Source organism: Acomys russatus, chromosome 26 (genome assembly GCF_903995435.1).
Source record: "Acomys russatus chromosome 26, mAcoRus1.1, whole genome shotgun sequence".
In the NCBI taxonomy this organism is placed as follows: Eukaryota; Metazoa; Chordata; class Mammalia; order Rodentia; family Muridae; genus Acomys; species Acomys russatus.
This window is the reverse complement of record NC_067162.1, coordinates 30,442,383-30,470,211: the sequence shown is the minus strand read 5'-3', so window position 1 is coordinate 30,470,211 and position 27,829 is coordinate 30,442,383. Positions and strand designations below refer to the sequence as shown.

At 45.4% G+C, this 27,829-nt stretch overlaps 1 protein-coding gene across 1 annotated transcript in view; it reads left to right on the top strand.

Moving 5' to 3' along the window:
• The window catches only part of Ranbp10 (RAN binding protein 10), a 62,195-nt gene that overhangs the window by 8,238 nt on the left and 26,128 nt on the right, over nt 1-27,829 (top strand). Inside the window, exon 3 of the mRNA XM_051169249.1 lies at nt 16,261-16,313. Within this exon, the coding sequence (XP_051025206.1) occupies nt 16,261-16,313 (53 nt within the window). The remainder of the gene's footprint in view (nt 1-16,260; nt 16,314-27,829) is intronic.

Below are 27,829 nucleotides of genomic sequence, written 5' to 3'. Positions count from 1 at the left end.
ACTTGTCACCTTCTTGGTCCTCTCATTCAAGGTCCCCCTCTCGATTCTGGTCTCTGTGCATGGTTCAGTGCTATTGATGCGCTGTGCTTATGTGTGGGCTGTCTTACCCTGTTCTGCCCTGAGGAGTAAGTACTATCCTTGCTCAAGGCAAGTAGGTGCCAGCAGTGGAGTCCTGTTCTCCCTGACTGCCTCAAAGCTGGTAGAGTTACAAATGGCTGCTGAGCTTTAGGCTGCATCTTTCCTCAAGTACCAACCACTGTGCTACTTCTGGAGATACGGAATGTTGGGCTCTGGCTCCTCATGGCTATGCTGAGGCTGGCATATGCCTTGGGATATAGCTCTGCCATGGATTGAGAAAGCTGGAGTCCACTTTTCTGGGGGTGGGTGTGGACTCCTGACTCATTACAGTTTGCCGTCTATATCCAATTAGGAACTCAGGATAAGGAGAAGGGATCCTTTTTGTTGTTGTTGTTGTTGTTTTGTTTTTTTGAGAGACAAGGTTTCTCTGTGTAGCTTTGGCCGTACTGGACTCATTTTGTAGACCAGGCTGGCCTTAAATTTACAGTGATCCACCTGCCTCTGCCTCTCAAGTGCTGGGATTAAAGGAGTGCACCACCACTCCCAGCTGGGATACTTTTTTTTTTTAATTAAAAAAATCATATTTTATTGGCAGGGGGTGGTATCCATGTGCCTTGATGCACATGTGGATGTCAGAGGGCAACCTATAAGAGTTGGTCCTGTTCTTTCTTTTTCTTCTGCTGAGTGGGCCCTCGGATTGAACTCAGGTCTTCAGTTTTGGCAGTGAGTACCTTTACCCACTGAGCCATTTTTATGGCGTGCATGTTCACTGCAGGCCAGAAAAGGGCATCAGATCACATTGTAGATGGTTGTGAGCCACCATGCGGTTGTTGGGAATTGAACTCAGGACCCCTGGGAGAGCAGTCAGTGCTCTTACCCTCTGAGCCATCTCTCCAGCCTGACACAAATCTTTAATCCCAGTACTTGGGAGGCAAAAAAAAGAGGGTCTCTGTGAGTTCAAGTTCAAGGCCAGCCTGGTCCATGTAGCAAGTTCCAAGCTCTGCTGTCTACTTCTCATCTTCCAATCACCTCTGCCCTGAGGGTTGAGAATTTCAACTGCCTGATATACTGTGAATTGAGAAAAAAAAATCTGGGGCTCTCTTTGACCTAAAATGAATGCTATTATCAGTGTTTGCCCTGGATGTTCAGGGTGTAAAGGTGTATTTGAGCCCTGACATTTGTCATTCCTAACTAGTTAGGGTTATCAGTGCTATGATGAAACACCATGACCAACGCAACTTCAGAAGGAAAGGTTTTTATTTGGCTTAGGCTTCCACATCACTGTTTATCATTGAAGGAAGAGCAGGAACTCAAGCAGAGCAGGAACCTGGAGGCAGGAACTGACACAGAGGCCACAGAGGAATGCTGCTTACTGGCTGTTCTCCATGGCCTTTTCAGCCTGCTTTCTTTTTTTCTTTTTTTTTTAAGTTTTTTGAGACAGGGATTCTCTGTGTAGCATTGGCTGTCCTGGACTCAATTTGTAGACCAGGCTGGCCTCGAACTCACAGTGATCCACCTGCCTCTGTCTCCCAAGTGCTGGGATTAAAGGCATGCGCCACCATGCTCGGCTGTGAGACCTTGTCTAAAACAAACAAACAAGCAAAGCAGTATTTAATTTTTCTAATGCTAGAGATCTGACCCTGGGCCTTGTGTATGCTAGGCTCTACCACTGATACACAAGCACATATAATATGTATATATAATTGTCATTACTATTATTTATTATGTGTACTGTGTGAGTCTGTGTATATGTGTATGTGTGTGTGTCTATCCATGGAGGACAGACGGGGTGAGAGACCAGTGAGCTGGATTATAGGCAGCTGTGAACTGCCTCACATGGGTGCTACGAATGTAGTGTAAGTCCTCTGGAAAGCAGCTAGCACTCTTAACTGCTGAGCTATCTTTCCAGCTTTTGTTTTTGAGAAGAGGTTTCATGTATTCCAGAGTTTCCTCATAGTCACTGTATAACTGAGAATTGAGTCGATGGGTGATAGGTACGTGCGGCCACATCTAAATTATGTTGTGCTGGAGATTGAAGCCAGGCCTTGCTGCATGCTAGACAAACACTATGTCAAATGAATTGTAGCCCTTTACCCATAGTTTGTCTGTCTGCCTTTCTTTCTGTTTTTGGAGGGGTTTATTTTTTGTTTTTTGAGATAGGGTTTTGCTTTGTAGACCAGGCTGGTCTCGAACTCACAGAGATTCACCTGCCCCTGCCTCCTTTAGTGCTGGGATTACAGGTTTGGCCTATTTGTTTTTTGAAGAAGGGTTTCTCTGTGTGTAGCCCAGGCTGTCCTGGAACTCACTCTGTAGGCAAGGCTGGCCTAGAACTCAGACTTCTGCCTGCCTCTGCCTCTGGAGTGCTGGGATTAAAGGTGTGCATCACCATGCCTGGCAAAACTTTATTTGAAGACAGACTCTAAGTTGCCTAGGATGCCTTTGAATTTATTCCATAGTCCAGTCAGCTTCGAATTTGTGCTTTTCCTGCCTCGGTCTCCTTTAATAGCTGGGATCTAGGGCTGGTAAACCAGGCCTGGCTGAGAAAGCAAGTGCTCTAGGGCTAAGAGGGTTTGCTGAGCACTTCAGCACAGTCTTCGGGTTTACACATGGCTGCGCCCTCATTCCAAGATTCCTCAGAGCTAGAGAAGTTCAAGTCCCGAGCGACCACTTGCAGGCTTCGGTGGGAACCCTCACTGTACACTGAGATCCCAGCGGCTCCTCCCTCTGCTTGAGGGTAGTGTGTTTGGTTTTTAGTGTGGCAGGATCTGGAAAGTCAAGACTTGTTTTTGAGAGTGTTGGTCCCTTTAGAAGGAGCCCAGACCGAGTAGCCTAGGTGCAGCTTGCTTGGATATTCCCCGGGTGTCAGTGGCAGAGAATGCCCCAGGGTTTCCTGATCTACCTTTCTCTATGGGAACACGTCTTGACTCAAGGCCTTTTTGCCTTAGTTTTTCCCTGAATAGTGCTGGGGCCTGTCATGCCCCGCCTCTAAGTGAGCTGCAGCGGCTTCCTGGCTATGGGCTGTGGTTGCTGGAGGATGAAAATGCGCCTAGTAGTAGCTGGTGCGCGATGCTCTGTGGTTCTAAGTGGGCTCATCAGACTATGAAGTAAAGTCCCCCGTACCAAAACTAGCTCTCATCTCAGACCTAAATGTTAGTTGGTGTCTTCTTGCCTGAAAGGTTTTCCAGGGACCGTTCTGTAGCTACTGTCCTAGAGTTGCTCTGCTCGAGTCTGGTGGTTTCTTTTATCTGGGGCAAGTTCTGAGAGAAACAAGATTGGCAGCCTGATGAGCTGTGGCTGAAGTGTTAGATATCAAGATGGAACTGCCAGGTGAGGTCCCTGGAGCTCCTTGGTATCTGGGTCTCCCTGCCTTCTCCCCCTCCCCCCAAGATAGGGGTTCTCTGTGTAGCTCTGGCTGTCTTGGAAGTCCTATTATAGAGCAGACCAGCCTTGAACCATCTATCTGCCTCTGTGTCCTCTGGGATCAAAGATGTGCACCACCAAACCCAGACTTTTCTCTCTCTCATTTACATCCTACAGAGCTATCCCATTGATTGCAATTTTAAGTCTACAGTCTTGAAGTCTGGTAACCAAATGCATTGGTTCCTATACCTTATGCAGTCATTATTTAAGGTACCCATAGATTTGGCGGCCCATAAAATCCACCTTCCTGCCAGGCATGGTAGCGCACACTTTTAATCTCAGTACTCAGGGAGCGAGAGGCAGGAGGATCATTGTGAGTTCAAGGCCAGTCTGATCTATAAAGTGAATCCAGGACAGCCAAAGCTACACAGAATAAAAAAAAAAAAATCCATTTTCCCTCTGAGCCAAAATTGAGAGTCAGTGTTGCTCTGTGCAGGCAGAGAGGGGCTTCTTAGTTCTGGCTCTGACACAAGGCCAGAGGACAGGCTGCTCTGGTGCTTTCCATTGAGCTCTGTGCCAGCCAAGGCCCTTGTCTTATCAGGAAAAGCCAGCTGAGACTCATGCTATCTGGTTCAGCTAAAAGGGTGTGACTCTGTGTGCTAAAAAACCTTCAACATAAAATGTGCCCTTTATATACCCACCCTTCCTTCCTTCCTCCCTCCCTCCTTCCTTCCTTCCTTCTTCCCTCCCTCCCTCCCTCCTTTCCTCCTTCCTTCCTTTCTCCTTCCTTCCCTCCCTCCCTCCCTCCCTCCCTCCCTTTCCTTCTCTCAAGAGAGTTTCTCTGTGTAGCCCTGGTCATCCTAGAGATTGCTCTTTAGACTAGGAGGGTCTCAGACTCAGATCTGTCCCCCCCCTCCTTAGTGCAGAGGCAGTGCACCGCCATGCCTGGCTAGTTTTTCTTTTTTGATTTTAGAGGTGGGGTTTTGAGACAGGGCTTCTTTGTGTGTGTCCTTGGCTGTCCTGGACTCACTTTGTAGACTGTGCTAGCCTCAAACTCACAGGAATCCACCTACCTCTGCCTCCCAAGTGCAGGGATTAAAGGTATGCGTCACCGCGCCCAGCTAACCTGGCTAATTTTTTTGCTGCTTTTTTCTTTTTTTGTTTGTTTGTTTGTTTTTTGAGACAGGGGTTCTCTGTGTAGCCCTGGCTGTCCTGAACTTACCTGTAGACCAGGCTGGCCTCGAACTCACAGCGATCTGCCTGCCTCTGCCTCCCGAGTGCTGGGATTAAAGGCATGCCCCACCACACCCGGCCTTTTTTGCTTCTTTCAAGACAGAATCTTACTATGTGGCTCTGGCTGTCCTGTGTAGATTAGGATGACCTTGAATTTACAAGAGATTTGCCTGTCTCTGCCTCCTGAGTGCTAGAATTAAAGGCCGTGTGCCACTGTGCCTGGCTCATTAATCCTTTTTAAATGCGTGATTTAGTGGTATTACTTAGGGTTGCAATGTTGGATAGGCTTTGCCACTATCTATTTCTAAGACGTTTCAATTATCCCATTAAATAATTATTTCCAATCAGAGTGTGGTGGCACACACTTTTAATCCCAGCACTCAGGAGACAGAAGCAAGTGGGTGGATAAATATGAGTTCTAGGCCAGCCAGGACTACATAATGAGACCGTGCCTCAAAACAACAGCAACAGCAACAACAACCCAAACCCAAACAGAACAAGCAAACAAACAAACCCCAAAACAAAAACCTCAACATTTCCCTCTTTCTCCCAGTCTCTGATTACATTCTGTATTTATGAATTTATCTATTTTTGGTAGTTTTATATAAACGGAATGCTACAATATTAGTTCTATGGCATCTGACTTGTTTTTTGTGTAAAAATGGTTCAAAGGCTATATTGTGGCACGAATCTGAGCTTCATTCCGTTTTGTGACTTGAGTAATATCTTACAGTCTGGCTAGCTAGTTAGTATCGAGCTAGGCATACAGAAAGACATATTTTGCTTATCCATTCGTCTGCTGATGGACATGCCTGCTTGTTTGTGTTCATGGTGACCAGTGAGGCTGGGCATCTTTTCATGTGCTTATTGTACATAGCTACTTCTTTTTTTTTAATATGCAGGTTTTTTGTTTGTTTGTTTGTTTGTTTGTTTTGTATCTTAGTCTATTCTCAGGCTCACTGTGCATCCAAGGATGATCTTGACCTTCTGATCTTCCTGCCTCCGCCTCCTGGATGCTGGGACTTTAGGCTGTGCTGCCTTGCTCACTTTATGCTGTTCTGGAGATTAAACCCAGTACTTCATGTATACTAGGCAAGCAGCCTTCCGGTGTAACTACAGCTCCAGCTCCGGCTGTCTTATAAGCCTTTCAACAAATGTCTAGAGTGCTGGTGGGTTGGCTCAGTGGGTAAAAACACTTGCTGGATACGTCTGAAAACCTGAGTTTGACCCTGAAACCCATGGTAGAAGGAACCAATCCTTTAGAATTGTCCTTTGCTCTCAATACAAATGCATGTGCTGTGGCTTCCACACATCTGCATTCATTGTACACTAATAACATATAAAATAAAAATGACACAAAAAGAAACAGCTATATAGTCCTTTGCCTGTTTTGTAATTGGGTTGTCTTTTTGTTTGAGTTATAGGGGTTTCTTTTCTTTCTTTCTTTCTTTTTTTTTAATCTGAGATTTACTCTATAGCACTTGCCTGGTTGGTACACTATATGTCGACACACTACTGTAGCAGAGGCTGCCTTTGAATTCCTGATCCCACTACATCTGCCTCTTGGGGGCTGGGAACCAGCATAGACCAGCACACCCTGCTAGTATTTTATTACTGTGCAGTGCATGCAGGTATGACCTGTGTGTCTGGACATGCATGTGCAGTGGTACAAGAATGTAGGTCAGAGGACAGTTCGGAGGAGTCAGTTCTCTGCTTCCACCATGGAACCCAGAGATTGAATTCAGGTTATCAGGCTTGTGTGGGAAGTGCTCCTACCCACTGAGGCATCTTGCTTGCACCCTTGGTTGACTTTTTAATTGCTCTTCCAAGATGTATCATATCCTGGGTTTGCATCTGGGCTTGGTACATTTGTAATAGCACACAGCCATTATTCTGCTAAGAATTAAATTTGCTAGGTCAGATCTAGGAAGCCCTTGGTTTAACTTCTTTTCTGATAGGGAACTTGAGATGTGGGTTGAAATCCAAGATCTGTGATCCAGACTTAGGGTGGAGTCTGTGCAAGCAGCCTTTCAGAGTTGGGGTATCATGTCTAAAAGCCTACTAGGAAATGTTCCTGTTGCTTTGCTTTTGCTTTTCATCTAACCCAGGCTGGCCGTGAAATTGAAGGGTAGCTAAGAAAGGTGGCCTTGCTCTTGACCCCCTGCATCAGAGAAGTGCTGGGGTTAGAGGCCTACGCTGTGCCTGGCTTCCTGTCACTTTAAAGTTGCTCAGGGTTTGGGAAGATTGTTCAGCAGGCAAAGGTGCTTGCCACCAAGAGTGGTGACCTAAGTTTGACCCCTGGAACTCACATGGTGGAAGGAGAGAACTGGCTTGTGTAAGTTGTTCTATGACCTCTACTTGTGCATCTTGGCACAAGTGCTCACCCAAAATTAGTAAATAAACCTTTTTTTTTTTTTTTCAAAAAAGCAAAATAAGCCAGTTGTGGTAGCCCAGACTGATAAGATTTGCTGAAGGAGGCAGAGGCAGGAGTATCATGAGTTTAAGGCCAGTCTAGGCTATTTTTTTCTGAGTGGTAGTGGTGCACATCTTTTTCTTTCTTTCTTTCTTTCTTTTTTTCCCCTTGTTTTTTGAGACAGGGTTTCTCTGTGTAGCCTTGGCTATCCTGGACTCACTTGTAGACAAGACTGGCCTTGAACTCACAAAGATCCACCTGGATCTGCCTCCCAAGTGCTGGGATTAAAGGCATGTGCCACCACGCCCAGCGCATATCTTTTTATTTAATGTTTTTCCCCGTTTTTCAAGACAGGGTGTCTCTGTTAGCTTTGGATATCCTGGACCAGGCTGTCCTTGAACTCACAGCCATCCACCTGCCTCTGCCTCCTGAGTGCTGGGATTAAAGGTATGCGCCACCACAGTGGCACGCACCTGGCAGCAGTGCACATCTTTAATCCCAGCACTCTGGATGGATGTCTGTGTGTTCCAGGACAGCCTGGTCTACAGAATGAGTTTCAGGATAGCCAGGGCTATACGGAAAAACCTGTTTCAAAACCAAAATAAATTCTTCAGCTGTTTCCCTTCCAGAAACAAGAAGGGAGCACTTGATTTGTTTCCAAAAGAGTTTCCTGTGCAGAAGGGTGTGCCCAGCGCTATTAGGAAAAACCTACGAAGGTGTAGAGTCCTCCAGCCTTGTGTGGGACTTGAGGGCATGAGAGAGTCAAGTCTCATTATTTGCTTTTTGAGACAGGGTTTCTCTGTGTAATAATAGCCCTGGTTGTGGTTAGCTAAGGGCCTTTCCTGCCTGCGTACAGTGTGGCTACCCTTTCTCCCAAGTCTCAGGTGGGCCTCTACCTGGCTTGGTCTTGCAGTACAAAGCCACATTAAGGGCAGAGTGACCCCTCCCCTTTTTGGTTTTTATTTTCAAGACATGGTTTCTCTGTGTAGCTTTGGCTATCCTAGACTAGCTTTTGGACCAGGCTAGCCTCCCATCTGCCTCTGCCTCCCAAGTGCTGGGATTAAAGGTGTGCGCCACCATGCCCAGCTGGCAGAATAACTCTTGTAGCTGCATCTTGCATTGTGATTTTTGGTGTGAGTGGGAGAAACTGTTAAGTTAGAAACCAGCTCACCACCCAGATACCATCATTAACTTGTCTGCTGCCCTCTATATTTCCTGGCTGTCTTTGTTAGATATTATTTCCTCTCTATTTTGCTGTCATATAGAAGAAAAGAACAAATCAGATAAGTTTATCTTGCAGCTAATTGTGAGGTAAATGAATTCTCTCTCTTATGTCTCCTACTGCCTGAAAAGAGAACCCAGTGAACAATTGAGGTGTTGGACAAACAACCTGTTGGATCCCTTCTGTCACCTGTTAGGGGAGGAGGGGCTTTTGCTGTCTCCCTTCCTCTCAATGTGTACTAAATTAGCCCTATCTGCTAGTGTTCTTGGCATAGCCTGACCTATTACCTACAAGGAAGCAAATTTTCGTGTCCTCTCTTCTTGGTAATCCCGAGTAAACAGGCATTTGTTTTTACATGTCCTAAGTTTAGGCTTCCAGAGTGGCCTGCTTTATCAGATTCGGCTGCTGGAAGAACCTACTAGACAAAGCGGGTCATGTACACAGCCATCTGCCACCAGCCCAGGTGCTCCGTCATCTCATGCTGGGAGCCTGAGGCGCTGAGGCCTCTCTGGGTGTGTGGTGAACAGCTGATGAAGCAGGCCCTGAGAGGCTAAGGGACATGCCCAAGGACCCATGGTGAACTTGGAGCGGAGACGAGACTTGAATCTGAGAACGCCCTGTATATTGGTTCTTTGCAAGCATGTTCTTTTGTTCCGGCGATTGTGCCTGACATCGTTGTCAGTGCGAGGACAGTGTTGGGGGGTGGCGGTTAAAGCCTCTTGCTGAGCCCTTTGGCTTCAGAATTTCCAGGTGGGTGTCAGATGGCCTTGCTTTGCTCCAACCTCTTGGGCTTCTCAAGCCCCTCCCTCCATACCCAATAAAGAGTGGTTGGCCTGTTGCTTTTCTGGGATGGCTTTGGTAGCGTCTGGGTTTGCTTCTTCAGTCTGTGTCAACTATTTGGTCAGTTGTAGCCTTCCCACACCTCTTCTGTGGCTTCCCATTGACCTCTCATGAAGTTGAAACTGCTTAAGTTAGCATGTAGGCTGTGTGCACCCCCCACCCCCACCCCAGTTCCTGCCCAGCTTTGGTGCTTTGTAAGTCTGTGCAGCCTTCCACTCAGCCACACTGAACGTCTTTCACTTCCTCTACCTTGTGTCTGCTTTCTTGCCTTTATGCCTTTGTAAATTCTGTTGTTTCTGCATGGCACATACTCCCTTTTGCTTCTCTCACCTCTTTTACCAGGCCTTAGCTCAGCTTTCACTTCCTCACGGAATCCCTCGCTTCAAGTCCGTACGCTTTGACTCCCTGGTTTAACTTGACGCTGGTAGGATTGTGTGTAGGCCCCTACCATGTGCCTCCAGCACCATGCTGATCTCTGTGGAGGGCATGAGTGAGATCTCTGTGGAGGGCATGAATGAGATCTCTGGTCTTTAGAAGAGGGTATTTCTTGTGGTTATCCAGGTCTCCCTTCACTATTTGTTTAGAAAACGATTCATTTCTACACTGAGTGGCCATGGCACCCTCGTCACGATCAGTTAACTGCATATATGAGAGTTTATTCCTAGGTTCCCTAGTTCCGGTCTATTTTGTTGGTCTTTATGTCTGCCTTTTGCTAGTCCCACACTGGGTTGTTTTTATTATTATTTTAATTTATTTTTACTATTGTATTTCAGTCCTATACTATTGATCAATGTAGCTTTACTATAGTAAGTTTTGAAATCAGGAAATATGAGTCCTCCAGTTTTTACTTTTTGAAGATTATTTTGACTATTTCTACTGCCATTTGAGATTCCACATAGATTTTTTTCCCCCCCTCTGTTTCTGTTAAAAAAGAATTAATGGCTGGGCGGTAGTGGCACATGCCTTTAATCCCAGCATTTGGGAAGCAAAAGCAGGTGGATCACTGTGAGTTTGAGGCCAGCTTGGTCTACAAAGTGAGTTCAGGATAGCCAAGTCTACACAGAGAAACCCTGTCTCAAAAAAACAAAATAATAATAATAATAATAATAATAATAAAAAACAAAATAAAAAAATTAATGAACTTTGGGAAATCTTGACATCTTTTTTGTTTGTTTGTTTGTTTTTCGAGACAGAGTTTCTCTATGTAGCCTTGGCTGTTCTGAACTCGCTTTGTAAACCAGGCTGGCCTCGAATTTACAGAGCTCTGTCTGCCTCTGCCTCCCAAGTGCTGGGATTAAAGGCGTGCACCACCACGCCCAGCTTGACTTCTTTTTTAAAAAGTTATTTATTTAATTTTGTGCATGTGCCTAAGTGTGTATGAGTGTGTCATGTGTGTACAGGAGCCTGAGGAGTTTATAAGAGGCATCAGATCCCCTAGCTATGGCGTTACAGATGGTTGTGAGCAGCCATGTGGGTGCTAGGAACTGAACACAGGTCTTCTGTAAGAGCAGCAGCTGCTCTTAACCACTGAGCTGTCTTTCCAGTCCTGGTGTTGACATTATTGCTCCATTGGTAAACAAGCACCAGGCCGGTCTCATCCCCTTGCCTTTGCCTACTGAGTGCTAAGATTAAAGGTGTGTGCCGCCACCGCCTGGCTTTCTTTCTTTGTTTGTTTGTTTTTCGAGACAGAGTTTCTCTATGTAGCCTTGGCTGTCCTAGAACTTGCTCTGTTGACCAGTCTGTGCTCAAACTCAAATGCCTCTGCCTCCCCAAGTGCTGGGATTAAAGGTGTGCTCCACACCGCTACCACTGGCTGAGACATAATTTTAAATATTTGAAAATTTATTTTGTTTGAGGCAGGGTCCTTGTTATATAGCTGAGACTTGACTCAGGTAGCTGCCTCCGCCTCCTGATTCTTAGATCATAGGTGTGTGCCTGCCTCACCTGGCTGAGATCTAATCTCAGTATCCTAAATGACTCACCCATTAAAGTGTGTAGTTGAGGAGTTGGGATTCGTTTCAGCAAAGCAGTCCTAGCCTGGCACTTTCGAGGTGTTCAAAAGGTCCCGGGCTAGATTCCCATTATTGCAAAAAGCAAAACCAAAAGGCGTGTAGCTCTACACTTTTTAGTCTGTTGGGAGGGTCTTATGGCTCCTACCTACTTTGTTTATCTCAGACTGGTTGGATGATAGTCATCAGGTGCCTGAAACACACTAGAAGCTGGGAGCCTACCTCTATTTTGAACAAAAAATTGAATCAGGGTCTCTTTGTGTAGTCTTGGGTGACTTGCTATGTAGTCCAGCCTGGCCTTGAACTTGTGCAGTAAGATCTGCCTCTTCCTCCCAGTGCTGCTGGGGAATTACGGTCATGCGCCATCACTGACATCTGTGAAACAACTACTTTTCGTACACATTTTTGTTTTTTCCATTAGTGCCTGGGGCCCGAGTCCAGGAGCCTAGTCCAGGTGTAGGTGCTGTGCCACGTGTATCTCAGGAACCTACACTTTCTTGTAGCCTCAGAGTGCCCTGACTTTGGAAAAGACTTAGTGCTATCTATGTTTGAAGAGTCGGGGCCTATTTCCCCCTGGACCGTGACTCGGCTGAGTCTGCTAGCTGGGCTTCTGTGGAGCTGCTCCCCATGTCATTGACACCCAGAGGTGGCATGGTGCCCAGTGTGAATGGGTGTCAGCTTCCCCTGGCTGCTCTACACTTAACTCATCCAAGCAGATTCTGAAGTTGAGTCTCTCAGGCCATTATCTAGGAAATGCCATTCTTCCCCGGGGAACACGGCGCCTATAGGAACGTGATGATGGCGACCTGCCAGAGACAGGTGAGGCTTCTCCTTGTAGGAAGGAACAACTTGTTCGTGTTTGCTTTTGTAGTGCTGGAGATCAAACCCAAGGTTTGTACATGTTAGGCAAGTGTTGCACCACTGAGCTACACCCCTAACCACCTAAAAGTGACTTGTGTTTTGAACATAGATTTTTATTTATTTTTTATTTTTTATTTTTTGGTTTTTCGAGACAGGGTTTCTCTGTATATCCTTAACTGTCCTGGACTCACTTTGTAGACCAGGTTGGCCTCGAACTCACAGCGATCCACCAGCCTCTGCCTCCCGAGTGCTGGGATTAAAGGTGTGTGCTACCACCGCCCAGCTTAGATGTCTTTTTTTTTTTTTTTTTTTTTTACCTTTTTTTCATGTGCATTGGTATTTTGCCTGCATGTATGTCTTTTTTTTTTTTTTTTTTTTAAAGATTTATTTATTAGGTATACACTATGCATCAGATCATATTGTAGATGGTTGTGAGCCACCATGTGGTTGCTGGGAATTGAACTCAAGACCTCTGGAATAGCAGTCAGTGCTCTTAACCGCAGGGCCATCTCTCCAGCCCTCTGCATGTATGTCTTATGTCAGGGTGTCAGATTCTTGGAGTACAGACAGCTGAGAGCTGCCATGTGGTTGCTGGGATTTGAACCTGTGGCCTCTCGAAGAACAGTCAGTTCCCTTAACTGCTGAGCCATCTCTGCAGCCCCCACAGCTTAGATGTCTTAATGGTTCCTCATCCCCATTTAACATTGTAGAATCAGAACTCTAGAACTTCTAGAACCAGAACTTTGGCTGATTGCCAAACAATTTTTCCTTGGAGGATCCCAGATTTACTCTGTTTGCACTAGCTTACCGCTGTCAAGGGTCATCCAGGAAGCAAATGTGCACCAAACACAAGCTCTTACCTTAGTTTCAGGAAACTCTTAGGGTAGGAACAGCACGGCATGTGGTGTGGGATGCAGGCTCAGGCCCCTCATAGTAGGACAGGACTGTTAGGGAATCCCCTGGCTGTGTTGCACTTGTGGGTTTTGGGCAGGATGGTTGAGTTGTTTACTGCTTGGTCAGGCAAAGACAAGAGAGAACGGAGAGCAGCTCTTGGCATCCTCTATCACATAAAGCCAGGAAGCTGATTATTTAGGCTGCTGTTTTTCTGGGGAAATGTACAGGTTCTAATCTAGTGGGAATCCTGCCAGCAGGCTCATGCAGAGGCTCCTGATGGTCCTAGAAGCTGGCCCTTTCTGGCAGTCAGTATGTGTGTTTCTTGGAAGAGCTGAGCATTCTGTTTAGCCTTGGGCTGTGTATTGGGCCATATTTTTGACCTCAAAGGATCCAACTCTGTGTCCCAAATATTAAAATAAGGAGAACACGTTTTCTTTAAGCTGTGGGTGCCCCTCTATAAAATGCTAGTCCATTTCTTTTTCCCCTGACCTCCTCTCCTTTAAGCACTGTGAGCTAAATTAATTAGTGCTATGTGGTGACCTATGTCTTTTGATACCTGTACAACCTGATAGGGATTGCTGACTCTGAAGGGAGCTGGGCTGGTCAGAGCCTTGCATTTCTGTCTACAATTCTGTTTGGGTTATTAAAAGCTGCTCCTCTACCAGACCTGGTGACACTTTAATCCCAGCAGAGGCAGGTGGATCTCTGTGAGTTCAAGGCCAGCCTGGTCTACAAAGTGAGTCCAGGACAACCAAGGCTACACAGAGAAACCCTGTCTTGAAAAAAAAAAAAAAAAGATAGAGAGTAACTAAGGATAACTGACGTTAAGCTATGGTTTTCTCACACACATGTACACAAATAATGAGCATGCACACACACATCAATAGAAACTTTTTTCACTGTGATAAAATTCACTGTACATAGTGTTCAACATTTTAACCTTTTCAAATGTACAATCCAATGGCATTAGGTACACTGACATTGTTAGGCAATCATAAAGTCATGCCTCAGCCTCTTTGGCTTGTGTTTTGGATGTTTTAAGTATTCTGTGTACCACAGCTGCCTGTTAGTTGATGTTTAGAATTAGGTGTTTTAGGGCTGGAGAGATGGCTCAGCAGTTAAGAGCACTGACTGCTCTTCCAGAGGTCATGAATTCAATTCCCAGCAACTACATGGTGGCTCACAGCCATCTATGATGTGATCTGATGCCCTCCTCTGGCCTACAGGTGTACATGCAGGCAGAGCTCTGTATACATAATAATAAATAAGTAAGTCTTAAAAAAAAAAAAAAAGAATTAGGTGTTTTATATTGCCTTCTACTTTTTTACTCTTAAAAGATGATGGCTTGATTCTTTTATTTTTAAGTTCTTGAGGAGTTACCCATTTCCTTATATACCACAAACACTTAGACTGAAAAAGAGATTTCCTTTTTTGGCATAGCTCTTCTTACAAGTGTCATTGAGACTTCTTTGGAAGTTGCCACAGGAAGGGCCCCACCTTGCCTTGAGCACCTTACTTAGGTACCTGGGGTGTGTGTATATATGGGGGATGGTTTTAGAAGCTCCAGCTTCACCACCTCCCTGCTTTGTGTGCCCTAGGAGGTTAGCTATAAATGTACAGGGAGGGGCAATGCGGATGTGTTTTGGGAATCCTGAGAAGAACAGGGAGGGTTCTTGAAGATCAAGAATAGGTGCAGCCTGGCTAAAGCTGTACTGCACCTTGCTGAAGAGTAAGTCTGACCCTGCATTGCTCTGTTCCTTAGTTCTTAGGTACTTTTTAAGAAATAGATTCTCCTGCCCTCCTAGAATTAGAAAGCCAGAGGACTGGAGGCCATGGCTTCAGGGCACTTCACCAGTCATGATTACAGTTACTTACAGCGGGACTTGGTCAGGCCCGCCAGTGTACACATGTACACAGATAATGACACAGGCTTTTTAATATTTTAGTTAGGGCAGATTCTCAGCTACCTTTGTAGCTTAACCCGAATAATCCTGATACAGCATCCTGACACGTGGCTAGCTCTACCTCTCTGCTCTGCTCTGTTTCTTCTGGTCATTTCTGGTGCTGGCAAATCTTATGCCTTTGCTTTCTTCTTCTAGAGTCCCTCTCTGTCCTGCAAGTTCCATCCTCCATTTCCTGTCCAGCTGTTGGCTGTCAGCTCTTTATTACAACCAATAAGCAAGTGAGGAAGGAGGAATGTTTATAAAATATAAGACCAGTAATGGGCAATAGAAATAACAATACCGAGATCAGGCCAGTTTAGCAATTAACAATTAAATTTACAGAGACACATTTGTACAATGTACACCAACATGTGCTATCTCCTCCTCCTCCTCCTCTTTTTTTTTAAAGAAAATTGTTTTTGTTTTTTTACGAGACAGGGTTTCTCTGTGTAGCCTTGGCTGTCCTGGACTTGCTTTGTAGACCAGGCTGGCCTCGAACTCACAGCGATCCGCCTGTCTCTTCCTCCCGAGTGCTAGGATTAAAGGTGTGCGCTACCACGCCCTGCAAGAAAAGTTTTAAATTGCAGGCACGTGTTTATTTTGCGTGCTTATGTGTGCATACATGTATCGTGGACAGATCTGGAAATCAGGGAGACTTTTGAGGGTTGGTGTTGTCTTTCCACTGTTGGGTCCCAGAGGTGGAATTCAGGTTTCAAGCTTGGTGGCAAGTTCCTTTACCTGCTGAATCATCTTAGGAGCTCTCTTCTTTCTTCAATTGCAAAGATAGGAAGTTGCTTCCATTAGAAATCGTGGGCCAGCCAGGCATGGCGGTGTACACCTGTAATCTCAACACTGGCGAGGCAGAGGCAGGCAGATCCTGAGGCCATCTTGGCCTACACAGTGAGTTTCAGGGTAGCCAGAGCTACATAGAAAGACCTTGTTTCCAAAATAAGAAAGAAAAAAAGAAAGACCATAAGATTGTCTAAGTGTGGGGCCTAGTTTGTACTTAGATGAGAGAAACCAAAAAAGACAGTTCTCTGAGAGCCACTAATGTTTTGAAAGAGTCTGTAGTCATTGTTTTCTCATTTTTCTGTCTTCTACCAAGAACTGTTTTAGAAGGGAGATACATTTAGTTTTATTTTTAAATTTTTTATTGTATTTGTTTGTTTTGTTTTGTTTTGTTTTTGAGACAGGGCTTCTTTGTGTACCCTTGGCTGTCCTGGATTCCCTTTGTAAACTAGGCTGGCCTCAACTCACAGTGATCCTCCTGCCTCTGCTGGGATTAAAGGCGTGTACCACCACGCCCGGCTCTGACACGATTAATTTTTAGCTAGCATCGTGGCTCTTGGTACATATGTTTATGTTCTGCTTTGTTCTCATTCCTTCCCGTTTGCTTTTTTTTTTAAGGTACATGGGAATTGGACTCTCAGCTCAAGGCGTCAACATGAACAGATTACCTGGTGAGTCGCTGTTTAAGAAAATATCACTCTACTCTCATCTGTTCTGGTCTTTTAGAGCAATAGCTGTGGCAGCCGAAAGACTGGTGGGGTGGCGGGTGGCAGGGGGAGGGGGGGTGTTCTTGTTTGTAGAACATCAAGCTATTGGAGAATTTCAAATGATGGTCATTGAGTTGAGACATCTTCCATTTCAATAATTAATTGATGGGAGCTGCAGAGAAGGCCTGGCAGTTAAGAGTACTTCCTGTTTTTCCAGAGGACTTGAGTTCACTACCAGCACTATGTCAGGTTGTTCTCAGCTGTCTGGTTGGACCCCTGCACCCAAGTGCAAAACGCACACTCAGACATACACATAACAAAAATAAAATAAAATCTTTTCTTTTCCTTTTTGGTCTTTTTTGAGACAGTGTTTCTCTGTGTAGCCTTGGCTGTCCTGAAACTCAACTCTGTAGACCAGGCTGGCCTCGAATTCAGAGCTCCACCTGCCTCTGCCTCCCAAGTGCTGGGATTAAAGGCATGCACCATTGTGCCCCCTTAAAATAAAATCTTTTTAAAAAATTAATTGACAAGTGATTGTCATCATGGAATTTGAACTGTTTACTGTTAAAATGAAGTGACCTGAACTTACACCCATTGGGGCTACGCCTCAGTAACCCTCTATCCCATTGGCCCTTGTTGGCCTGGGATTTGGGATGTGCCGGGAGGCATGTCCTGCCAAGCCTGGCACCTTTGTTGCTTGTTACTTCACCATGTTAAAGATCAAAGTCTTTAAGTGGCTTCCCACGTGGAGCCTGCTTGAGGCGGATTCTGTTTGATATGCTTAAGATACCTGAATTTGTAGCTGTGAGTACACAGCACCTTCAGGTGAGTGGATTTCTTTTCTGCCCAGCTGTCCATTCCCAGCCCTGGCTGAGGAGACCCTAAGAGCTGATAGATCTCAGTGATGGTGCCAGTCCATGTTTGCCTTAAGTAAGTGGCAGGCATGACATGATATGAGCTGCCCTCATACCATCATGAAGGCAGGCAGTGTTCTGGTGTTCTGCCTTGGATTCTTTGTGCCTGTGATGCAGAAGACAGCTGGCTTTTTAAAAGAGGGAGTAAGCCGGATGAAGTAGCACACACCTGCAACCCCAGCACTTAGGGGGCAGAGGCAGGCAGAGCTCTGTGAATTTGTGGCCTGCCTGGTCTACAAAGTGAGTCCAAGACAGCCAAGGTTACACAGAGAAACCCTGTCGAGAGAGAGAGAGAGAGAGAGAGAGAGAGAGAGAGAGAGAGAGAGAGAGAGAGAGAATAAATAGGAAGTAACATTTCAATGCCTTTCTTAATAATTTTAATTTTCAGCACAGATACGTGTATAATGGACTGATTTCAAATGCAGTCTAGCCTTGCTCTGGATTCAACTAGTTGAAGGAGACAGGGTTTCTCTGTGTATCCTTGGCTGTCCTGGACTTACTCTGTAGACCTTGATCTCACAGAGAGCCATCTGCCTCTGCCTCCCGAGTGCTGGGATTAAAGGCATGTGCCACCTCCACCTGGCTAGGAATTTGGCTTTTTTTTCTTCTTGTCTTTTTGCTTTGATGTGATTGAAAGCAAAAATGTCTTTGTTATTAATTAAAATGTATGTTAGGTGTAAACTCTTTGTATTTTTTTAGTTCTCTTATACAGATCTGTTTCTTGCTTTCAGTGTGACCTTTGCACTTTTGTACTGTTTTAGTAGTGAAGAAAAGAGATTTTGGTTTTTGTCAACTGAATTTTGTTATATAGTTCAAGCTGGCCTTTTTGCTGCCTCTGTTTCCCAAGTGTTGGGGTCATAGCTGGGCACCACTGTGCCCGGCTTGCTGACCTCAGTTTCGTTCTGACATCTAGCTCCTCTTGAGGCTTTCTTCCTGTCATATCTGAACTCTGCCTGATCATTCCATAGGTGGAAGTAAGAGTTAGATTGACTCCAGGTAGGGCTGTCTGGGATGGATGGACATCCCTGACTTTCCTAGCCTACTGTCTGGGCAGAGATAGGATATGGATAGAGTGGAAGGTCCCTTCTCAGGAGTGACAGTGGGATTGCACAGTCTACTGCTGGGTTTGGAAAGTTAGAATATAAGAGTGTGCTTTGAGCTTTCCTAAGGTGCTCTGTGTGTGGGGCAGGGTATATGTGTATTTCTTGAACATGCTTGTTCTAAGACTGAAAGCCTCATCAGTCATTAACAGATAGGCCTGCAACTCCTCGTAGGTGTTTTGGAAGGGCAGCAAGGAAGTATGAAAGCCTTCTTGCCAACTGCTTTTGGTTTCCAAGTGGCCCTTGAAGACTAATTGGGTTGTCTGGATATGTTGTTGATTTCAGGTGACTGGTAAAGACCTTGGCTGAGTCCACATTTTGAGGCTTTGTTTTTACCTTTATTTTTATTTTATTTTATTTTTTTTGTTTTTTGTTTGGACTAACTTTGTAGACCAGGCTGGCCATGAACTCACAGCGATCGGCCTGCCTCTGCCTCCCGAGGTCTGGGATTAATGGCGTGCGTCACCATCACCTGGCTAATTTTTACCTTTAGATGAGATATTTGAGACATAACATATCCTCAGGCCTGCTGGGAGCTTTGGTTTCGGTAGGCCAGTGCTTCATCTGTCCACATAGGTTCAGAGGGGCTCTATGAATGATTAATTACTTTAATTTGCCTTTTTGTTGTTTTTTGAGACAGGGTCTCTCTATTATGTTTCTCTGGCTGTCTTGGACACTAAGCTGGCCTCCAATACACAGAGGTCTACCCACCTCATCCTCCCAAGTGCTGATACTCAAAGCAGCAATGCCTTTCTCAAATATCCCTTTTGAGATCAGTGTGTATAGACATAGTTGGTGGACATATTATTGCTTTATGTGTTTGTTCACCATCAGTGGACCCAGTGAAGCCATTTTTGCATGTACCGTACCTACGAACCTTTTTCCCATATTGGATATTATTTATAGGAAGGAGTTTGAGCCATGGTCTTATGGAGCTCAGGCTGACCTTGAACTCACAGTGTTCTTACTTTCCTCTGCCGTGCTGAGATTTCAGGTCACACAATGCCTGGCTATTTTTCTTTAAATTAAAATTTAAAATTTTATTCTACTGGGTATTGAACCTAGGACCTTGCACATGCTAGGCAAATGCTCTCCTATGGTGCTGCCTGCCCAACAGGGTTTACTCTTTTGACCAGTCTTAGAAACATCTTTGTGGAAACTGCTTGTTTTTTCTTCTAGTGTTATTTAGGGAGGGGTGTTAATATTTTAATATAGTGACGATGTCAGAGGTTTTATATTCGGCTGTAACAGAACTTTTGGAGGGGGTATTGTAGGGAACAAGAAGGCAGCGTCTCATGTATACCAACTGGGCCTCAAACTCTCTTTATAGCTAAGAGTGACTTTGAACCAGAACCTTCTGCTTCTCGGAGAGCTGTGCCAATATGCGCCTGTACCACCACACCTAGTTTTGGGCTAGGTAGGTTTGGAACATTACTAGCAAGGCCTACCAACAAGATTTTAATTAACTGTTCCAAAATGCTGTACTTACATTTTACTTTAATAATGCATGCAGAAAATCCATGTGTTAGCATTGGAAACCTTAACTTCACTGAAAATGAAGTCTTCTGTTACAGTATTTTGTTTGTTGGGCACCAATTTGTTACAGTATTTTGTATCCCTTTGGTCTATAAAGCAAATAACTGCCCCAGAGAGACTGAAACATACTTTAAAGCTGCCAGCACTTCGCCTGGCAGAGTCTGAACTGATTCTAATCTACTCGTAAACTAAACAAACTACTCTAAACCTTATAACATACATATATTCCAAGCACTTGCCACTATGACCTCCCTGGGCCGGTCCTCCTCCAACTGTCAAACCCTTCCCCCTCCCCTCCCCTTCCTCCAACTGTCAAACTTTCTCCTCTCCTCCAGGAAGTCCCACCTTCTACTTCTTGTCCTTCTGCCCAGCTGATTGGCTAAACAGGGCTTTATTGATGGTTGATACATTCACTCAGTATTCCTCCACAATCTTCCAAACAAGAAATGGCTTAAATCTCTTCTTTTTTTTTTTTTTCCCTTCAGATTTTATTTATTTACTGTAATTGTTGTTACTGATTTTGTTGTTGTTGTTGTTGTTTTGAAGTAGAGTCTCACTATGTATTCTAAGCTGTTTTCTAACTAGACATCTGCTTACCTTAGCCTATTGAGTTTTCTAAGTGCTTCTGAGTGCTGGAATTATTGTGTGTGTTTCTATGCCCAGCAGAACTAATGGTATCCTAGCCAGGCTATTCATGTTTGCTTAGTGGTTGGTCATATTTTGTCTCATTCCTTTTTTTTTTCTTTGTTTGTTTGTTTGTTTTGTTTTTTAAAACAGGGTTTCTCTGTGTAGTCTTGGCTATCCTGGACTCACATTGTAGACCAGGCTGGCCTCAAACTCACAGGGATCCACCTGCCTCTGCCTCCTGAGTGCTGGGATTAAAGGCATGCACCACCATGCCCGGCTTTTGTCTTATTCTTTACTGGAGTTTAAAACTTATTTCTGGCGCTGGAGAGATGGCTCAGAGGTTCTTCTAGAGGTCCTGAGTTCAATTCCCAGCAAACACATGGTGACTCACAACCATCTATAATGAGATCTGGTGCCCTCTTCTGGCAGGCAGGCATACATGCAGGCATATACACTATGCATAATAAATGAATCTTTTAAAAATGTATTTCTGCTCTAAATTATCTTATTTACTTATTTATATGTATGTTTGCTTTGCTTTTTTTTTTTTTTTTTTTTAGACAGGATCTCTCGTAGCTCAAACTGACTTCAAAGTTGCTATGTGGCTGGGTTGTCTTTGAATTCCTGGTCCTCAGCCTCCACTTTCTAAGTGCTAGATTACAGACATGAGCTCCTACCTCCAGTCTATTTTGTTGAGACAGGATTTTTATGGCTGTCCTGGAACTAATTTGCTCTATAGACTGGGCTGGCCTCACAGAGCTCCACCTGCCTCTGCCTCCCGAGATCTGGGATTAAAAGGGTGCACCACCCAGTTTATCTTTTTTTTTTTTTTTTTTTTAAAAACAAAAGTTATTGATTGTCTTAAAATTTATTCTGTGTACATGAATATGTATAGTTGTACTTGTGTTACGGTGTGCAGATGGAGATCAGAGAACTTGCAGAAATCAGTTCTCTCCTCCCATGTTAGCTCCTGGCATGGGACTTAGGTTGGCGGGCTTGGAGACATGCCCTTATGGTCTGAGCCATCTTTCTGGCCCTTTATGTTGATCATAATTATTGTACTATTTCATATTTGACAGGAGAAGGACTTTTTTTTTTTTTTTTTTTTTTTTGAGGAGGAAATCCCTTTTTGCCTTTCTGTTGTAGATAGTCCTGGTGTTTGAATTACCCATTTTATGAACAGTTGTTTTATGCTAGGTGTGTAATTCCCCATGATAGGTGCATGCATGTCTAATGGAGGGAAGAGAGAGTGGTAGAGGTGGTGAATACTGGCCTGATATTGAGGACTTTTCCAGGTGGACTAGCAGTGGCATAGTAAGACCTGTGCCTGTGAGTCCATACACAAGTCTTCGGGTGGGGTGCGTGGCTTCCCAGGGGACAGTCAGAACTGACCAATTGGAAGAAGGGTTTGTATTCCTTCTAAGGACATGGCATGGTGATGGAAGTCTCCTCCTCTTCCTCCTCCTCCTTTCTTCAACAAGCAGCTAGGGGCTACAGGATTGCGCTGTATGGACAAGACACTGTCATATTAATCCACCCTAACTGCGTGTGGAGGAAGGAGGACTAGAGGAATTGAAGCTTGGGCAGAAAGAACTTTATGTACTCAGCTTGTTGGACTGTAGGAAATGGTAGATTATGGTTTACAAAAAGACTTTCTCATTCTAAGATACTAACTGGAAGGTTTAGTCATAAGTGGAATGGGGCCTGAGGACGTAGCTCACCAATGAGGTTGTGGGTTTGGTCCCCAGCACTGCCCATCCCCTGGAGTAGGCAGTTAGTTTTAACTGTGTGTGTATTGAGATAACTGAATATATCTTGCATGGTTGAGAAGACACCTGCTTGGTCATTGGGAGAGGTTCCTTATTTTGATGGCTGTGTGTGCAGATTACTTCCTCTGTCTGGGGTGGTGATGGGAATTGAACCCAAGGTTCAATTAAAAACTCTCTACTAACCTACACAGAGCCTATGTAGATTATATATGCAAGTTTAGAAAAACTTAGCCGGGCAACAGATATGGCTCAGGGGGTAAAGTGCCTACTGCATGTGCTTGAAGATCTGTGTGTGTGTGTGTGTGTGTGTGTGTGTGTGAGAGAGAGAGAGAGAGAGAGAGACAGACAGAGAGACAGAGAGACAGAGAGACAGAGAGAGAGAGACAGAGATCAGGCAGATCCCTGAAGCTCACAGACCAGCCAGCCTAGCTGAGTCAATGAATTTAGGGTTCAGCCAGAGACCATGTCTCAGAATATAAAAGATGGAGTTCCATGACTGAGGGAAGACATCCAGTGTCGGTGACCTCTGTTCACCACCCCACATGTGTACACACCGACATGCAGGTACACCCACATTAACCAGCACATACATCTCTTCCTCCAATGCACCACACACTTAGAAACAAGACAAATGAAACAAAAAACAAAATAACCTCACTTATGAGTCAGTAAGTTTTAAAGAAAGTATCTTTGTTTTGTTTTGAGGGCTGTTTAGGTGAAAAATCAAAACATGTTGGGATTGTGAGTGTGGGGTTTGATGTGGTAAGGGCCTTTTGTTTGCAGGTCATCTGGAGATGGGTGTATGGGTTATGCGCAATACAGAAGGAGGGCTAGAAAGTGGGGCTTAATCACTCTTTTCTGGGGAGCCATGGATATCCAGGTACCAGTTGGGAGGCACAGGAAAGTACAAGAACTCATTCATCCAGGCCTGGATGTGCTGGCACACATCTGTCAGGACCCTGAAGCAGCAGCTTGTGAGTTCTCAGCCAGCTTAGGCTACACAGTAAAATATTCTTCAAACTAAAAACAAATAGCCAGGCATGATGGCTCTTGCATTTATTCCAGCAGAGGTGGGTGGGTCTCTCTGAGTCGGAAGGCAGCCTGACCTACATCAGCTTGGCTGCATAAGTGAAGCCCTGTATTAGACAAACAGAAGAAAAACCTTCCTGGGGATAAGAACTGTGGAGTGAGAGATGCCCTGAACACTGGTTGTGAGCACAAGGTGCCCTCCCTCCTCGGGTCCTGGCAGCTGGCCTGGAACTGCTGGGTGGGGTCCAGTGTCAAGCTGCTACTTCAGCGTTTGTAAGTGGTGGCAGGCAGTACTCTTTCATCCGGAAAGAGGCCACTAGAAGGAAGGACTCACCCTTGATCCTGGGCCAAGCAGGCCCCGGGGGTTAGCCCCTGTGGGCTAGCCTTTCTAGTGTTGCAGGGAAACTAGTCAGGGCAGGCCCTATCATCTCCATGGAGGTCTGTCTTCTCTAGACCAGGCTGTGGGAGTGAACAATAGCATTGGCAACTCCACCGTGGCTGCTCCTGCCGAGAACCTTCTGGGGAAGTGTTGCCGAACAATTCTTTCCATAGGAAGCTTGAAAAGCTGTTCTCCAGTCACAGCACAGTGTTGAATGAACAGAAATTTTCTTCACCCTCCTCCCCAGGCACTTTGCTCTTGGGGCTGTAGATAACCCAGGGCCCTTGTTTTAGGCTCTGTCTGTGCTGAGTGCTCTACAGGGAGCGTCTCATTCATCATATCCAGGAGGCCCCAACAATGCATTGTGTAGGTACCCTGTGACAGGCGCCGAGTCTAGTCCTGAGGAAAACAGAACACAGTCTCTCCCTGTGAAACTTGCCCTGTAGGCGAGAAGCTTGTAACTGAGAACCCTGCCTTGAGTAGCTTACATTTGGTAAGTGCCTCCAAGGGACTGTTTGGGGTATGATGTGTACCGGAGTCAGGCCTTCCTGAGGCAGGGGCATTCAACCTGGAAGTAAAGGATGAGGAGAGTCAGCCCAGGAGTGGCGAGAAGATAAATGGTGAGAGTATGTCAGCCAGGGAAGAAGGCTGTAGGTAAAGACCCTGTGGAGGAGGTGCGAAAGAACCGAGTGCTCAGGGAATGGCTGCAGCCAATGGGACTGCGTATGTGGTTCAGGAAGGAATATGGGTTGTCTTGGATGTTTTGAGGAAGCCATAGTACGGGTTAGAAGAAGGACAGCAGCAGGTACAAGGAGAACCTGTCTCAGTGGCCCAGATTTGATGCAGATACCTGGACATGATTGAAGATGGAAATGAACTAGCTCTTTGGCGAGGTCATTAAGCAAAACTTAGTGTTTTAAAGTAGTGGATGGTTGGACTGCAGGCTGTTCCTGTATCTCCAGAGAGTCACTGACTAGTGCTTTAAAAAGAAAAAAATTCTTTATTAAGTCTGTGGATGTAACTCAGTTGGTAGAGTGTTTGCTCAGCGTGTAAAAGTCTGATTCCCCAGTACTGCAGAACCTATACATGGGGTGTAGTAATGTGTGCCTATGATCCCGGCATGCTGGGAGGTGGAGACAGGACAGTCAGAAATTCAGGCTTAGTTTAGATATATAGTGAGTTTTGAGGCAGCCTAAGCTGCGTGAGACACTGTCTCAAATTTTATTTATTTATTTTGATTTTTCGAAACAGGGTTTCTCTGTGTAGTCCGGGCTGTCCTGAACCTCCATCTGTAGACCAGGCTGGCCTCGAACTCACAAAGATCCCGCTGCCTCTGCCTCTCAAGTGCTGGGATTAAAGGCGAGTGCCAGGCCTGGAAGATGGCTCAGCAGTTAAGAACACTGACTGTTCTTCCAGAGGACCCAGGTTCCGTTCCCAGCACCCACATGGCAGCTCACCATGGAATTCTAACACCTTCACACAGATACACATGCAGGCACAAAAAGTTTTAAAAATAAAAATTTAAAAAGCCTGACTTAAGAAAATGTTTTTATTAATAAAATAATGGCTGTTTTAATGCTGAATTCCAGTGACATTAGGAACAGGCTGAGAGCCTGAGTCAAGCAGCTCCTGTCAAAATCAGTCAGAGAAAAGACATTAACATGGCGAGCCCAGGTCTGATCTAGTTGCTGCTGCTGCTACAAAAAACTGGGCCCTGACCTAATACTGCCTCTTCTGAGCCTTGAAGGAGTGTTGCAGGTGTGGATGGACAGCATTTTCTTAAGGCTCTGACCTAGTTGAGTGTTTGAAACCAGCCAGAACTGGTATGAAACTGATGGGAGACCCTTTTCCTCCTCCCTTCCCTACCCTGGACTCCTCATTTCTCTGGCCTCTTTGGATCTGTCTAATGTGCAGTGGCTGAGTGAAGGGCCTGTAGGGTGGTGGCGTCAGTGTTGCTCTTCCTTAAGAGTGAGTCGGTGGTTGGGCTTGGGCAGAGAGAGCAGCCAGGGAAGTCCTAGCCAGGAGAATCCAACTCACTGCATTGACTGACTGACTGCTACTTTTAAGCAAATCATTCCTCTAGAGACTAGAGACCACTCTTTTTTTTTTTTTTTTTTTTTTTTGTGACAGGGTTTCTCTGTGTTTAGCCTTGGCTGTCCTGGAGTCACTTTGTAGACTAGGCTGGCCTCAAACTCACAGCGATCCACCTGCCTCTGCCTCTCGAGTGCTGAGATTAATGATATGTACCACCATGCCCGGCAAGAAAGACATATCTTACATTAAGTGATTGATTATGTTTGTGTGTTCATTTGTATATGTGTGGAGGTCACAAGACAGCTTGCAGTGCTCAGCTCTTTTCTACCCTTCAAGTCTGAGGGATCCAACTCAAGATACCAGGTTTGCTAGCAAGTACCTTTACCTGCTGAGAATTCTTGTCAGCCTGGAAAATCCGGAGGGCTGTGTGGATGACTTGTGAAACTGTACGGCTCAGTGGCTAAGGCTGTGGCTGGGAGCCACATTGTCCACATCTGCAATTTTGCAGCTTTGTTACCCAGAATGATTACCTAACTGCTTGATTCTTTTGTTTCTCCCTCTGTAACATGGAAGCGATGAATTAACATATAAATATCTAGGGTGGTGGCTATGAGAACTAAGAGATTAATTCCTTTGCTGGGAAGGTCTAATACAGGATCTCACAATATACCCCAAGGTGACCTCAGACTCCGAATCTTCCAGCCTTAGCACCCCAAATGCTGGCTTTGCAGGTGTGTGCCTCTGCACCGTGAAGAATGAGTGTATTTGTGGAAAATACTGAGAGTTCTGCTTGTAAGTATAGCTATTGTTGTTGGAAAAGGTAAAGTTTTTCTACCCCAAAAATGGAGCGCCTGTGCATTTAAAGTTCTCCTAGGAGTGTCTGCATATAGATTGGAGTTAGCTTTTATTGAAACTGCACTTTTTGAAGCCAGGCGTGGTGGCCCACACGTTTAATCTCAGCACTCAGGAGGCAGAGGCAGATGGGTCTCTGTAAGCTCAAGGCTACCCTGTTCATATAGTGAGCCAGGGACTGCATAATAGAGAGACACTTTGGAGGGGAGAGGAGAGGGAGGGAGGGAGGGAGGGAGGGATGGGGAGAAACAGAGACAGAGGGAAGGGGAAGGAGAGAGGGAGAGGGACAGGCAGAGGCAGACTGTATGTTCCCCTCAGGTGCTTGTTTTCTGTATTTGAGTGTAGACTGTGCTAGCAGGAGTAGCATTCTGGAAGAAGGCTGTGCACATGGTCAGAATGTTGATGCTTCTAATGTGTCTTGTAGGCTAGCAGCTCGGTGGAGCATCTTTGCCTTTGTAGTTGGGGCAGAGGGATGGCACTGTGGGGACTTACTGGCAGATGATGACAGGAGCCCCTCCCCCATGAGATTGTTCCACTCAGTTTCTTGAGAGCATATGGGAGTGTCTTAGTTTGCACTGTCAGAAGTTTCTGTTGGAAGATTTGGAAGTTTTGTTTATCTTTTGCAAGGTGCCTTAAGTGTGAAACCAAGGAATAGGTGTGGCTCCAAAACAAGAATGTTGGAACCATGGGCTAAGTGACTCACAGGTGAGGCGGGATGATCTACAGGCAGGTGAGTGTAGCTGCCACCGCCCCACCCTTGCCTTGGAGAACGAACAGGAAAGGGCAGAGTCTCGATCCTTAGATTGAGGAAGCTGGGTGTAGAAGGCAAGACTGTGGATGGAGACCAGGTGTTTGGGCTTCTTCCACGCTTGGGTGCTTTGAGTGGTTGCAGGATAGATCTTGCTTCTGGCACTGCCCCACTTGCCTTTTCTCTGTAAGGTGGCTCTTCTCGTGGGTTGCATATATTACCTTGATGGCTACAAGCCCTCAGAGAAGAATTCAGGCTCACTGAGACCTGTTTTCCTTAGTTGTTGGGAAGGAATATCTTAGAAATGTCATATCTCCTGGAGCAGCTTGTTGCCCAGGCCTGGGCTGGGGACTGAGATTGGGGAGTGAATGCCTAGGGTGGAACAGTCTGCTCTGTCTCCGCAGGATGGTGTAAAGTAACAGCACCTTTCCTCCTTCTAGAGTGCACCTTACCAAGCCTGCTGTGGGCATGCAGGCAGCAGGAAAGCTGCCT